We start from the raw sequence: 13,473 nt of genomic DNA on the forward strand, positions 1-13,473 counted from the left end.
CAATTATCTTAATGATAACTGCACAGTCTTTTATTGTTAATCCATCTTTTTTTTAGAGTGAGTGAGGATTTGCTTCTTCCCAATAATAAATGACTGTTTTGGCTTAAACTTATGTCATCTTTGATGGTCTTCTTCACCATATCTCAGTGTTCGGTTGTACGCTTCCGCATCATCTTGCACAGCATAGGGTAAAGTGTAAAATAAATGTATTCTTTGCATCTTGTGTTTCATTTCTTGTTGTTGCCTCTGCAACTGATTTTTTTCACCTGATATTTTTCATGACCCATTTTTTTTTCATCCCATTTTAGCTGCGCTTTCAACTACAATCTCCAAAAGTTTTTGGTCATGGTTTATTAATGTATCCTCTTGCATCCCGAGCAAGCTGAAGCCATTTTCAGCTCTAGTTTAAATTGAATGCTGTTATTTTTGAGGTTCTTGATGTTTATTGCTTTTGTCTTCATTTTAATCAGTTTTCTTCTTTCCATCTTCACATTAGGATGTAATTTGCGGCGAATCAATCGGTAATCACATCTTGTGTCAAAACGGTTAAGGACGGTGCAGTCTTCTGTCATGTTTGTTAGTTAGGATATTGTCAATTTCTTTCTTGATTCCATTGAGACCATTCTATGTCCATTTTCTATTTGGATTCCTCCTGAAGAATTAATTAATGGTGTTTGTGTGTACAGTATATAGTTACATTGTTACATAATAGATGTGGTTGAAAAGATATACGTCCTTCAAGTTCAAGCTATTCTAAATTTAGATGACTTTATCCTATATTTGTATTTACAGTATATTGATCCAGAGAAAGGAAAACAAAAAAACGCCAGTGAAATATCATCTAATGATTTATCCTAAGGGGAAAAATACATTCCTTCCTGACTCAAAATATTATATTACTCCCTGGATCAAGATCCTTCACTTATTTACTGATTAGGAATATCCCTGTATAACTTTCATTTTTAAAAAGATTTCCAACTTATTTTTGAAGATATGTATTGTATCTGCCATCACAGTCTCCATGGGTAATGAATTCCACATTCTAACTGCCCTTACTGTAAAAAAAAAAAAAAAAACCCCTTTCCTTTGTTGCTGGTGAAATCTCCTTTCCTCCAGCCTTAAGGGATGACCCCGTGTCCTTGTACTGCCCTTGGGATGAATAGTTCTTTTGAAAGCTCCTTGTACTGTACCCGAATATATTTGTATATAGTTATCCAATCCCCTCTTCGACGCCTCTTTTCTAATGTAAATAAATCTATTTTAGCCATCCTCTTCCCCCTGTTAATTTATTTTTACACGCACACACATATATATATATATATACACACAACTAACTTTTCATAGCTCTTTTAATGTCTTCTGGAGAGCTACTTGTTAAATTATAGCTTTACAGTATAAGTGCTGACTTGACATTTTGATGCCATATACCTCAATTACATTTGTAAATTAGTTTTGATTACAATATCAAAAAGTGAAACAACCTTAGGCAAACTAATCAACCTTAGGAAAATTCAGGGAAAAAATATGAAATATATACACCCCACAGCTGATGGGTGACTCGATAAATGAGTTCTAATAAGATTAGCCATGGCTTCCCTGAGGAACATGAAAACTAATCTTACCTCCCACGCACAGTCAGCAGCTAAGCAAGAACTGGACTTAAAGCAATTAGCAAATGTAATATACAACCACAATAGTTTGTTTTAAAATTAGTTATTGAGATGATTTGTTTAATCGACAGGGATGTTCATAAATTCAGAAAGTTGTGGGTGGAACCATAAAAATGACTTCTCTTATATAAGTGCTCAAGAAACCATTATGTGGCCTGTACCATACATCAAGTGGATTCTGGTTGTGTCAGGTTAAGTGGACTGAATCTGATTTACTGTTCTGTGTGTTGTCTGCATGAGTTCTATACTCTTCCACGTACAGTACAAAAGCACTTATCACCTAAGCAATGGGAGAGGATAATGCTGATTGTATTTTATTAACACAACTCAAATTATAAAGGGACATTACCACAAGACCGGTACACAAAGAACTGGATTGTTTTGTTTGTTAAAAAATAACAACATTATCACCAAGAGCCATTTCCATCTCAAGAATGGACAATCAAAGGACCCTTTTCAGTTTGCTTTGAAGCCACTTGCCTATACTGGACAAGATATTAGTCCGATTGTCTTGGATTGACACTGGAGTAAGAAGACAAATACCCTTTTTCTTTGTGCTGTGCAGCCATTGTCAATTACTAGGGCCGCCAACTGGGGGGGACAGCAGGGAAAGGTGACATGGGCCTGGTGGCTGCAGGGGGCTCAGCGGCATGTCCTCTTGTTGCCGCCGGCCCCTGGCTCTCCCCCAGCTGCCGGCCTCCCTCACTGACTTTCCAATGCTGAGCCTCTGATGCTGGTGCACGTTGAACCTCTCTGATGTTGGAGCGCTCGGAAGCCAGCTAGGCTCGTCTTCCAGTGCGCACTGGCATGAGAGAGAGGCCCAGCGCACGTCAGCATCAGAGGCTCGGTGTGGGAAAGTCAGTGAGGGTGGCCCGCAGCTGGGGGAGAGCAAGGACCGGTCGTAATTCTAGTCTTGGGCGTGGGAAATCTGTTTGTGGCCCTGTTCCATTACTGGGAAAGAGTTAATGAAACTTGAACCTTTTTTCCACAATGGGGGAATGGCTCAACCGCATATTGAATAAGGGTCAAAACAAAGAAGAATAACAATGGAAAGATTGCAGTTTGTTCCTTCAATGTTAAAGAGCACAAATGTATTAGTTCTTATATTTTGTAGTGAAATTGGTCTTATTTGTAGGGCTGACCATGCACTGTACCTGTCTGCCCTCTCTCTAAACCCCTTCACTTACCCGCTGGCAGAGCGTCATTTGCGTGAGCGAGTGATCCAGTCATTACATCTGTAGCAACAGTAGCCACATTATATACAGATATAGCTAACGTTCGTACAACACGAGGGCACCAGCGGGAGAACCAGGATCGGCTTTAGAATGTTGTCTCTCATAATCACTTACCTATTTGCCGCCCTGGCTTCCTCCTCTAGCAGCGTCCCGACGTCACATGGCGACACATTTCCATGACAATGCGACGCCATGCGACGTCACGTTGTGATGGCAACGCGTCGCTGCGTCCTTTGATGCGGCAACGCTGCAGAAGGATGAGGGCGAAGCTGCAGGAGGACCTAAGAGGCCCGAGCTCTCCCCCGGCAATCGGTTTAATTTTTGTTGGGAAGAGGGTGGGGCCTCTGTAACCGCAGCACCAGCCTCCCCCATAATTTACGGCCCCGGGCCCAGGCCTACTAGAAAGCCAAAGGCCTAAATGACAGGCCTGGGGAGAAGCGGCCCCACACAAGAAGGGTGGACGGTGCCGGCGTGTTATTTCAGCCGCAGGAAGGCACTAGCGGGTGCAATAACATACTTTTACACTTACAGTATCCTTTAACACACAGAAGATACTTATCAAACCTATAAAAACAAAGCAAATTTAAAGTTTTACATGGTTGCATTTTCTGTATTGGTTTAGAAGGGAAAATATTTTGCAGGCTGTGATTGCTGTGTACTTTATTGTACATGGACTTCTTTATAGCAGCAATACGGGTTGACATTTAAAAATATATATACATTTTTTTATTACAGTTTTGAAGCATCTCTGGATTTGAACCCCATTAACTCTGTGCTTCCAGAGATACTTACCTCCGTAGGGGGTGTCGGTATCTCTGCGGAGTTTCTAGGTTAAGATCACTTGGGCCAATAGGAAGCCGCAAGGGATGACGTCACGTGTGACGCGGGACATTTAAGCCGCCATTATATTAAGGATCATAGCTTTGTTTGACTGCAGAGATACCGGCACCACTATCAAGACGAGTATTTCTGGAAGCAGGGGGTCCCCAGAGCTGAAATGAAGTGGGTTCAGCTCGGGAGAACCGCGTGTTCAAATCTGTAATAAAAATAAATTTATATATTTTTTTTAAAATGTCAACCCATATTGCTGCTTTAAATACACAGCGCGCCTGTGTACTGTAGCTATGGAAACGCCGATACTACCACTTCCACAGATACGGGGCAGGAGAGTGATACTTTTTGTCTTTCCTTTCAGATTGGGAAAAACGCATCGAGTATAACTCTGGTTCTGGAAGCGTTGCCTTGTTTCCCAACGTCCACCTGGAAACCTGCGATGGACCCGTATCCTCAATTCGAACCAGTATTGAGCTGCAGACCAACCCCATTGGGAAAGGCTGTGATCGAGAAACTTACTCTGATACATCCTTGCAGACGTTATGTGGTATGTTGTCAAGGAATACCATGGAATACCATGCAAATCTGATGCCATTTGCAGTTGCACTTAAAGCTGCAGTTCAGTCAATATCCTGCATGTGTGTTTTTCTTAATAAATCAGTTCTGTAGTAAGAAAAAATACTTTTAGCATTTTCTGTTTTAAAAAAAACAACTTTGAAAGACCAATTTTCTTGTATTCTATTTTAACAGCCATTTGCTAAGGCACTGCCCCTTCATGTCCTGTCACAAGCCCTGGCACACCCCTTTGTCTGCCCTGCCCTCCCTCTAGCACATGTCAGTGCAGGAGTGCTCATGAATATTCATGAGCTTCCGCTGACAGACAAGCAGAATATAAACAGATCCCTTCACTAATTATGTCACCAAATTTCGACCTATCAATACATGGAGAACGAATTGACATACAGTTCTTTAGGTAATTAGAGATTGCACACATAAAACTATTGAAGTAAAAAAATAAAAAAAATAAAAAAAGACTGAACTGCAGCTTTAAGGACGAATTTGTCATCATCAGCTCTCTCTCTTCGTTACAATATGTCAGGGGTGGCTAACTCCTGACCTCAAGGGCCACCAACAGGTCAGGTGTACAGGATATTCCAGCTTCAGCACAGGTGGCTCATTCAGTCCCAGCTTCAGCACAGATGGCTCAATCAGTGGCTCAGTCTTTGACTGAGCCACTGATTGAGCCACCTGTGCTGCAGCTGAAATATCCTGTACACCTGACCTGTTGGTAACTCGAGGATTGGAGTTGGCCACACTTGCAACATGTCATCTACTTATGAAATATCGGACACCTTAGTTGGGGATACTTTGCTGTTACATATATGCAGTATGTATTCACTGCTAAACTCAATGATATGCTAGTGAGGTCACACGCACATGCAAATACGTTGATTAGCACATATGCACACGCCCCAATAGAGTGTGGTACATTTTAATCAGTAATGTCTTCCATTTCTTTCCAATAATGTATTACTAAGTTCATTTCCGGCATAGGAAGAAGCAGCTACAGTACATCAGGGGAAAATGTTTCAAGTAGTCATGTACTAAGCATCGGGTAATTACCCGGTACCCAGCGCTTTCTCAGTTACCCGGACATTACCCGGACCCGGTAATAGGGGGCTGGGCCCGGCACTGGGTAGGAATTGGTGCCGGGTAATGTCACTGTAGCTGAAAATACTTCATCACTTACCTGCAGCCGGCGACGGAAGGTGAAGAAGACCAGTGAGGAAGACATCTGGGAGCAGCAACAGATGTCGGTGTTCAGACGGCGGAAGCAGCAGGAATACAGCACACAATGCTGATACCAGAGTGAGCCGGGGAACCATGTGACCGGAGCAGAGCGTTCCTACTGGACAGCCGGCACCTCCCCAGCTGTCCAATAGGAAAGCTCCTGCTACGGTCACATGGTTCCCCGGCTCACACTGGTATCAGCTGTGTGCTGTATTCCTGCTGCTCCCGCCGGCTGAACACAGCCTTCTGTTGCTACCACCGCCACTAGGACCTCTGCTGCTGCTCCCAGATGTCACCGCAGTCTTTCTCACCCTGCAGGTAAGTGCCGTCCGGGTAACCGGGTAAAATGATTAATTTTGCCTGGGTACCCATTACCCGGTTTTCAGAAAATGTAGGACCCGGTACAACACTAGATTCAAGGCTTTCCCTGAAATTGACAGTGAAAGACACACCACTGGTGTATTTACTGTACACATTTTAACACAGACACACATACTTGTAAAGTATGAATGGCTAAATGTCAGGAGGCATAGAACATTGAAAGCTTTAGGAAATCTAATGCATTTCCCCAAGCTATTTATTATAATTAAGGCTTCTCGGTGTCAGGGAAGAATGTTGGGCTATATTCAGTGATTGGAGAGCAGGGATTATGAATATAGGAGAGAAGGAGCAGCTCAGCGAGTAAAGACACTAACTCTGTAAACACTGACAGAGTTTGAAGCTGGTTCAATTCCCGGTGTCCTCTCCTTGTGACCTTGGGCAAGTGACTTTATCTCCCTGTGCCTCGTGACAGCAAAAACATAGATTGTAAGCTCACCAGGGCAGGGACGGTGTCTGTAACAATCCTATGTGCCGCGTACCGGGAGCTATACTGTAATTGTGAAGCTTTGAGTCCCATTTGGGAGAAAAGTGCTATATGAAATAAAATGATTATATGAGCATACGGTTGTATTTACATTTATTTATATATATATATATAATCAAAAAATAAATAGATGATACCGTTCTGTGGCTAACGAAATGCTTTTATTTGTGCGAGCTTTCGAGATACACTGATCTCTTCTTCCGGCGATGTTACAATGAATGAAGCAAGGATAACTTGAAAACAGTGTCTCTTGGAATGTTATCTGTGCTTGTCCTTCCCCCGGTGTGGATGTGTTTTATGGCTAGAGGTGTCAAAGGGTAACTGAAAGCAAGTGAAGAAAGAGTGTGTATGTGTATCAGTGTGAATAAAAATGAATGGAGAGCCCACAGTATAAACAGTGCTTTACACAAGGTGTGTGTGGAGTGAGAGGGATATAAATGGTGTGGGTGGGTGTGGAAATGTGAGAGTTTGTAGCACAACTAAAAGTGTGTGTGGATACTATGTGGTCCCTATTGGTGTATATGGATGGAGAAATAAGGAGTATTAGTATGTGTGAGAGACAGCTGTGTGTGCATACATATAGCACAGTATGTACAGACATGGCCTTTAGCGCTCATGGGAAGAGAGTTCGCTAGTGTCAGTAATGACTCATAAAATTTCGATCTCTGTTTAGGCCACTGCTAAGTGTCCCGAACAGTTGCATAAATTTGTATTCATGCAACCGTCTCTCTTTCGGGGTTTTAAGATTACATTTGAGTATGGCAACCCTCAGATCGTTCATCTTATGGCCAGAGTTAGAGAAATGTTCACCAACAGGACTGTCTCTTGTTCCGCGTGTGATGCTGTGGCGATGCAGGTTCATTCTCTTGTTTAGCCCCTGTCCTGTCTCACCTATGTAGTAGCAGCCCCCTGGGCATTTCATGCACATGATGAGGTACACGACATTGCTGGAGGAACAGGTGAACCCTCCTCTGATTTTGTATTCCCGATTCTTGTGTGGTATTTGTATTGTGTCCGCTGTGTAGAGCATTGCGCAGGTTTTGCATCTTGGGTCCTGGCATTAACATTCCAAGAGACACTGTTTTCAAGTTATCCTTGCTTCATTCATTGTAACATCGCCGGAAGAAGAGATCAGTGTATCTCGAAAGCTCGCACAAATAAAAGCATTTCGTTAGCCACAGAACGGTATCATCTATTTATTTTTTGATTATTGAAGCTCGGCTAACACGGTACTGATACCTCTACATGTATATATATACTGGGTACAGCTTTTCTTGTGCTGTAATAACAGCAGAAAGACATAGCACATATAGAACTCCATTTAAAGAAGCATTTCATATTCCGAGGTAAAGATCTCCCCAAAACACATTCTTAATAATAGAAAAAAAAACCATGTCACTTAATACTCAGCGGCTTATTCATTATGCTGTAAAGCCACTTATCCATGTTAGATAAGCTCCGAGCTCCATTCAAATGAGCTTCGCTTACCTAGAGAAGCAGATTCATACTGTAGCATGTCGAGTAGGGCCCACAGAGATCCACAGAGGTCACCAGGCATGATTCTCTGTGCCAAAGCGCTTGAAGATCACGTACATATAGCACAGTTTTCACCATGACCTTTGGAGCTCATTATGTTTGTTTGAATGCAGCCACTCCACAATATCCCATTAGGAATCTCCCACCAAAGCGCATCGGCTGGTACAGTAAAGGCCGCTAACATCTGTATTTACAGACATGCGAACGCCATTGTCAATCATTAAAGGAGCAATCCAAGCGGCCACATTTTTTGTGAATTCTTCATTTTGTTTACATAGAAGTGAAGCAGGACGTCTCCGGAGAAAACCCTTATTAATTTCAGCCCCAGCGACCCCTTGCTTCCAGAGATACGTACCTCCGAAGAGCGTGTCGGTATCTCCTTCAGGTTCAAAGTTCCTATCTCATGTGGGCCAATAGAAAGCTGCACCGGATGACATCACAGCTTTCTATTGGCCTACAGGGCGCGGGAGTTTTGAATAGCGGCCATTATGTTATCCTTGCTAGCCGAGCGGAGCGGCTACTGGCACCCCCTATGGAGGTATCTCTGGAAGCAGGGGGTTCCCAGAGCTGAAACTAATGGGGTTCAGTTCCGGAAACCCCCAGCTTCAATTCTATGTTAAAAAAGGAGAAAAATCACCCGCTTGGATTGCCTCTAACACCCATTCACTTAACAATGGTGATCCAAGTTTGGTCAACAGAGCACATATTCCTTCCCAGTCTGCAGAATGAGCTAAAACACAGTTTAGATGGTTAGAAGTCATTCTCTGCACTAATTCATACACCTGCATTTCCATTCGGGTGGGAACCTGAAAAGCTGTGTCTAATGTTTTGCCGTGCAGATTATTATTAGCTGCACTTACTGGACATCAGTAAGGTACATTGTTTATTTCTCAGCTTGCTTTGGAAACAGCTGATCATATTTTGCAGGTAAATCTATATCGGTATTCTCTGAGCAAAGTACACAGATTTTCTATGTGAATTGATCAGAACGGACAGGATTTCCCTTTAAATTACATTTTATTTCAATGATGGCTCTATTTGCTCAGGAGTGTAAGAGAACTAGATTGGAGGAGGCATGTCTCCTGTTAAAGGTGGGCTAATGTTATAAATATCTGAACTCCTTCCAACTTAATTGAGACTGAAACTGACATCTTTCTTTATCACTGCTGACATTTTAAACGGCTACGAAACTGAAGCAGCCTACTTTAGGGTCAACAATTAAGCTGCCTCTGTTTTGTAACACGGAAGCTTCCATGTGCTTTAACGGTCCAATCCCTGGTAGCAGACCAAAATCCAACATTTTGCAAATAATGTAACCATCTAATTGGCTTCCTTTAAACAAAGACAACCATGCTTAAAGCAAAGATTTGGCTGCGTTTCTATCTTTGAAAATGAAGCACACATTCCTTTTCTTCAGGGTCTCTGCTTCGAAGTGTTTGTCAATCAATCCTCTGCCCTGATCACAATCTCAATCAGAGAGCCAATAAAGGTGATGGAGGTTTTCTCCTGTTCAAACTCTGGAATACACTGACTTCTTACAGAATGGAGAAGCCAGAGGAAACACTCCCCCCCCCCCACCCCCACAGCTCGCCTCGCTATTGTTATTGTTTAATTGGTAAAGTGCCAACATGTTCCGCAGCGCAGTACAGAGCGACATCAATGACATAAACAGAATGACATAGACATTCATATAAGGACAAACATGCGCAGAAACAGAAGGTAATGAGGGCCCTGCTCCTGAGAGCTTCACTATGTCCACAATCTAACGTAAAGAATACTTTTAAAATACTTTTAGGTGAATTATTAGATATAACCCAGTATATCACTCCTGTAGGATTCACTGGCAATGTTGGCAAAACATATTGCAATACAGTACAGGCAGTCCTCAGTTATCCAATGGAATCCGTTCTGGAAGTAGCGCTGGATCGTGAAACCGTTGTAAAGTGAGTCCCATGTTAATCAGCGGAGGTGAGCGTTGGATAACGCATTCCGGCGTCGAAAAACGGCCCTTACGATGGCATTGTAAAGCGTTGGATATGCCATTCGTTGTAAAGTGAAACGTTCGATAACGAGGACTACCTGTATCACTCGATATCATTGGAAACTTCTCTGCACACACAATAGCAACTCAGATTAAATAACCACTTTACCACTTTTATTTAGTATGAAAAGGGGACAAGCACGTAGTACCTATATTCTTCACCTGACATGGGCAGTTGTCCTCCAAAAAACATTGTGCTTGTCCACGTTTCATGATAAATAAAATCTCTACAATGGTTATTTAACCCGAGTTGCAATTGTGTGCGCGGAGTTGTTTCCAATGATATTGTATGACCATTTAGAAAAAGGGTGTCTGATTTTCTCCTGCCTGCATCACTAGTGCAAGATTCTACCCACTACTTCAAGAAGTGCTCAGGTATCCTACTCTCTTGTCTACTTTACTGTATATTACTCTAGAACGAGCAATGGCGTTGGCTACTGTTGTATGTTGATATGTGCCAGTCTTCAGCTTATTGGTCAGTCTTTGATTTCAACATGAAATTATTTTTTTTTAATTTTAAGTATATGGCCATCTTTCTGCAGGAGCCTCCTCTGGTGCCATTGAACTGCTCCCTTCTCCCACTGCTGCCACCAACTGGACAGCTGGACTGTCGATGGACAACAGTGGCATGATCTTTAAATTTGACGGCAAGCAAGGGGTGAAGATCCCGGACGAAATTCTACCAAAGAATCTGACTGACCAGTTTACAATCACTATGTGGATGAAGCATGGTCCTAGCCCTGGATTGAGAGCGGAGAAGGAGACTATACTATGCAATTCTGATAAGACAGGTAACATACAGTACACACACACCTCTCAGAATTTTGGTGTAGGTCTATTCTGGGATTGTTTCCTTCTCCCGTACAGTATGTGTCCCACGCGTTGAGCGCCTGCAAAAGGAAAGCTGAGCCCTTTTGTCTTCATGGTGTCTCCCAATTACAAAGCCTAATTCTGTAATCAATAAACGGGGACATTATCACCACACTGTATATTTATTCTGAAATAATATTTCTATGAAAAACTTCAGAAGGAGAAGGGAATTCTTGCCAACTGTGTGATTGTAACAAGTTTATGGAGTATCTTATATTTGACGGTGATCGTTAGCCAAAAGATGTATGGCAGACCGAAAAAATGGAGAGCCTGGAATTGCAAAATGCATACATCACAATCCTTTAATTGCAGCCCTTCCATGTCCTACATACACCTCCCTAATAAGACGACGTATTGTTGTAGAATGCCTTGAAACATGCTAAACATGCTAAAAGGAGTTTGTTAATGAAATTCTCCTGGCTGCAAAAGCAGAGCAAAAATAATACAAAACCTGATTTATCAGAGTACAGAAATCCATTTTGAAAGCGATATGACATTTTCCTTTTTATTGCTTTTATTGGCACAATTATTTTTCACTGTTTTTTCCCAGTTTTGCAGCCAGGACACTGATAAATTGATCCCTATAGTTTATTATTAAAAATAAAATGACAATTTCTAAATTTTCTTATCTTAATACATAACCCTCTTAATGTGTGAAATTAAACTCCACTATACATTGGGAATGAATGAACTTCCATGTAGAAGAAACTCATGTTTTGTGATACAGTACATTAGATTGTAAACTTTTCCAATGTAATAAGACAGACTAAGTGAATTACAACATATTCTCTGTCTTTGTTAGCATGCTCTTTTGTCTGTTCTATCTGTAACTAATAATATGCTTACTTTATATTTCAGAGATGAACCGTCATCACTATGCATTATACGTGCACAACTGTCGTCTTGTGTTCCTGTTACGTCGGGATTTTGACCAGGCTGACACATTCCGACCTGCAGAGTTCCACTGGAAGCTGGATCAGGTACTGTGGGTATTTGGTTCCAAGCTGTCATTTCAGAATCACCTTTCATTTCTTTGGAACACTGAATCTCTTGTATTAAAAAGCATTTCTAGTATGTACAAATGGATGCATCACTGCCACACTGCAGTTTTGAGTGTTAGTTTTGCAACCTGCCTTGTGCAGGCGCATGTGGTCCATCTAGTGGGCTTGTTGTCCCTAATTACTGCAATCCCGCAGATTCTATTGATCACGGTCAATACATCACATTACAGTACTCTCTGTAACGTGTCCATTGTCTTCATTTGAGACTGCTCCTATCTCCAAGACTTCTTCAAATTGAGCATATAACACAAGCATCAGGGCTTACAAAACGGTCAACTTTGTAACCACACTGTGATACTGTAGCATCACTCATGAAAGAGTTTAGAATCTCCAACCTGCATCATCTGTAGGTTCTATTGATATTGACTACTTGGATTAAAATATCTGAAACTCTTCAAAGATTTAAATTCTGCATACACAACATTTGTATTCCTGTACCTCTGCAACACATTTTCTCCTATTTCTTAACACTTTCTGTAGGTTTTATTTCTCCTAGCCCATACGTATTTATTTAATTCTGCGTCTGTATATACCTCCACTGAGAAGTTGTTCTGTACATCTATCATTCAGTGCAGGCCACTTTCTCACTTTCACTCTAAGCCCATATGTCTTCAGATTAATACTTAAACACATATTGATCTAGCTTATTCAGCAACATTTTAGCCCATTTAAGTTGAAAAAAGTATCTTGCAAAAACAATTTATTCTTACTTTTCTTCTACATTTTGGTTTCTTCAATTATCGTAGATTATACAGACATGTTCTGCTGGGGAGAGCTTTATGGTGCAATATGTCTGTTTGTCTTTTCAATCACCAGCATACAGAATTAGCAAACCTGTTACTGCATCTATACCTTTCATACCACGGTTATATAGGAGCTCTTATTATGGTTATATATGAGCTCTTATTATGGTTATATAGAATCTCTTATCTTGGGAATATAGGTTCTATATTCTGTGTGTAGCCCCCCTTTGTGATAATTGAACACTTAATGGGTTAACTGTGTGGGCTCACTCTGGTTATTTCCCTCCCCATCATGTGATGTAGGATGACTATGCAGAAGGAATGTCACTCCCTTGTATGTCTTGTGACCAGTGATGTCACCATAGGGAACATAGTGGGTATATATAGCTCCACCCAATGTTCTAGAGACAAGTTCTTCAGAGTTATGACTGGGGCCCTCGCTGTGAGTCCTGTAAATAGGTTTATGTATATAACTAAGTGTATTAAGGAGAGTCCTGTCAGTGTTTGTTGTTTTCATTTAGGAAACGTGCCCTTTAAGTATGCGCCAATAACAAGGGTCCGAGATTGTTACCACTATTGAAAAGAAGGAAGCATGCTTTTAGTTAGGAGTTCTCGGCATAGTAACGCCAGAGTATTTTTGGATTGGCCCAACTGGAAGGTCCTAGTGCAATCCTGATCACATACAGTAGGTATGGAAGAAGTAGGCAGTATGTAGTTCGTTGGATGCTTAACCGAAGTGCATTCCATGAAAGGCCCATGTAATAGGGGCATCAGTGACTCTATGCAAGAGACTGCTAATTTATCCTTTACTGCGAGTAACATGTGAA

The 13,473-nt window shown here is 41.6% G+C and overlaps 1 protein-coding gene across 2 annotated transcripts in view; it reads left to right on the plus strand.

Moving 5' to 3' along the window:
* CLSTN2 (calsyntenin 2) overlaps window positions 1-13,473 on the plus strand; it is a 590,435-nt gene that overhangs the window by 468,177 nt on the left and 108,785 nt on the right. For both annotated transcript variants that reach the window (XM_075570139.1, XM_075570140.1), the window contains 3 exons: window positions 4,101-4,286; window positions 10,515-10,763; window positions 11,701-11,822. In XM_075570139.1, the coding sequence (XP_075426254.1) occupies window positions 4,101-4,286; window positions 10,515-10,763; window positions 11,701-11,822 (557 nt within the window). The remainder of the gene's footprint in view (window positions 1-4,100; window positions 4,287-10,514; window positions 10,764-11,700; window positions 11,823-13,473) is intronic.

This window comes from Ascaphus truei, chromosome 14 (assembly GCF_040206685.1).
Source record: "Ascaphus truei isolate aAscTru1 chromosome 14, aAscTru1.hap1, whole genome shotgun sequence".
Classification (NCBI taxonomy): domain Eukaryota; kingdom Metazoa; phylum Chordata; class Amphibia; order Anura; family Ascaphidae; genus Ascaphus; species Ascaphus truei.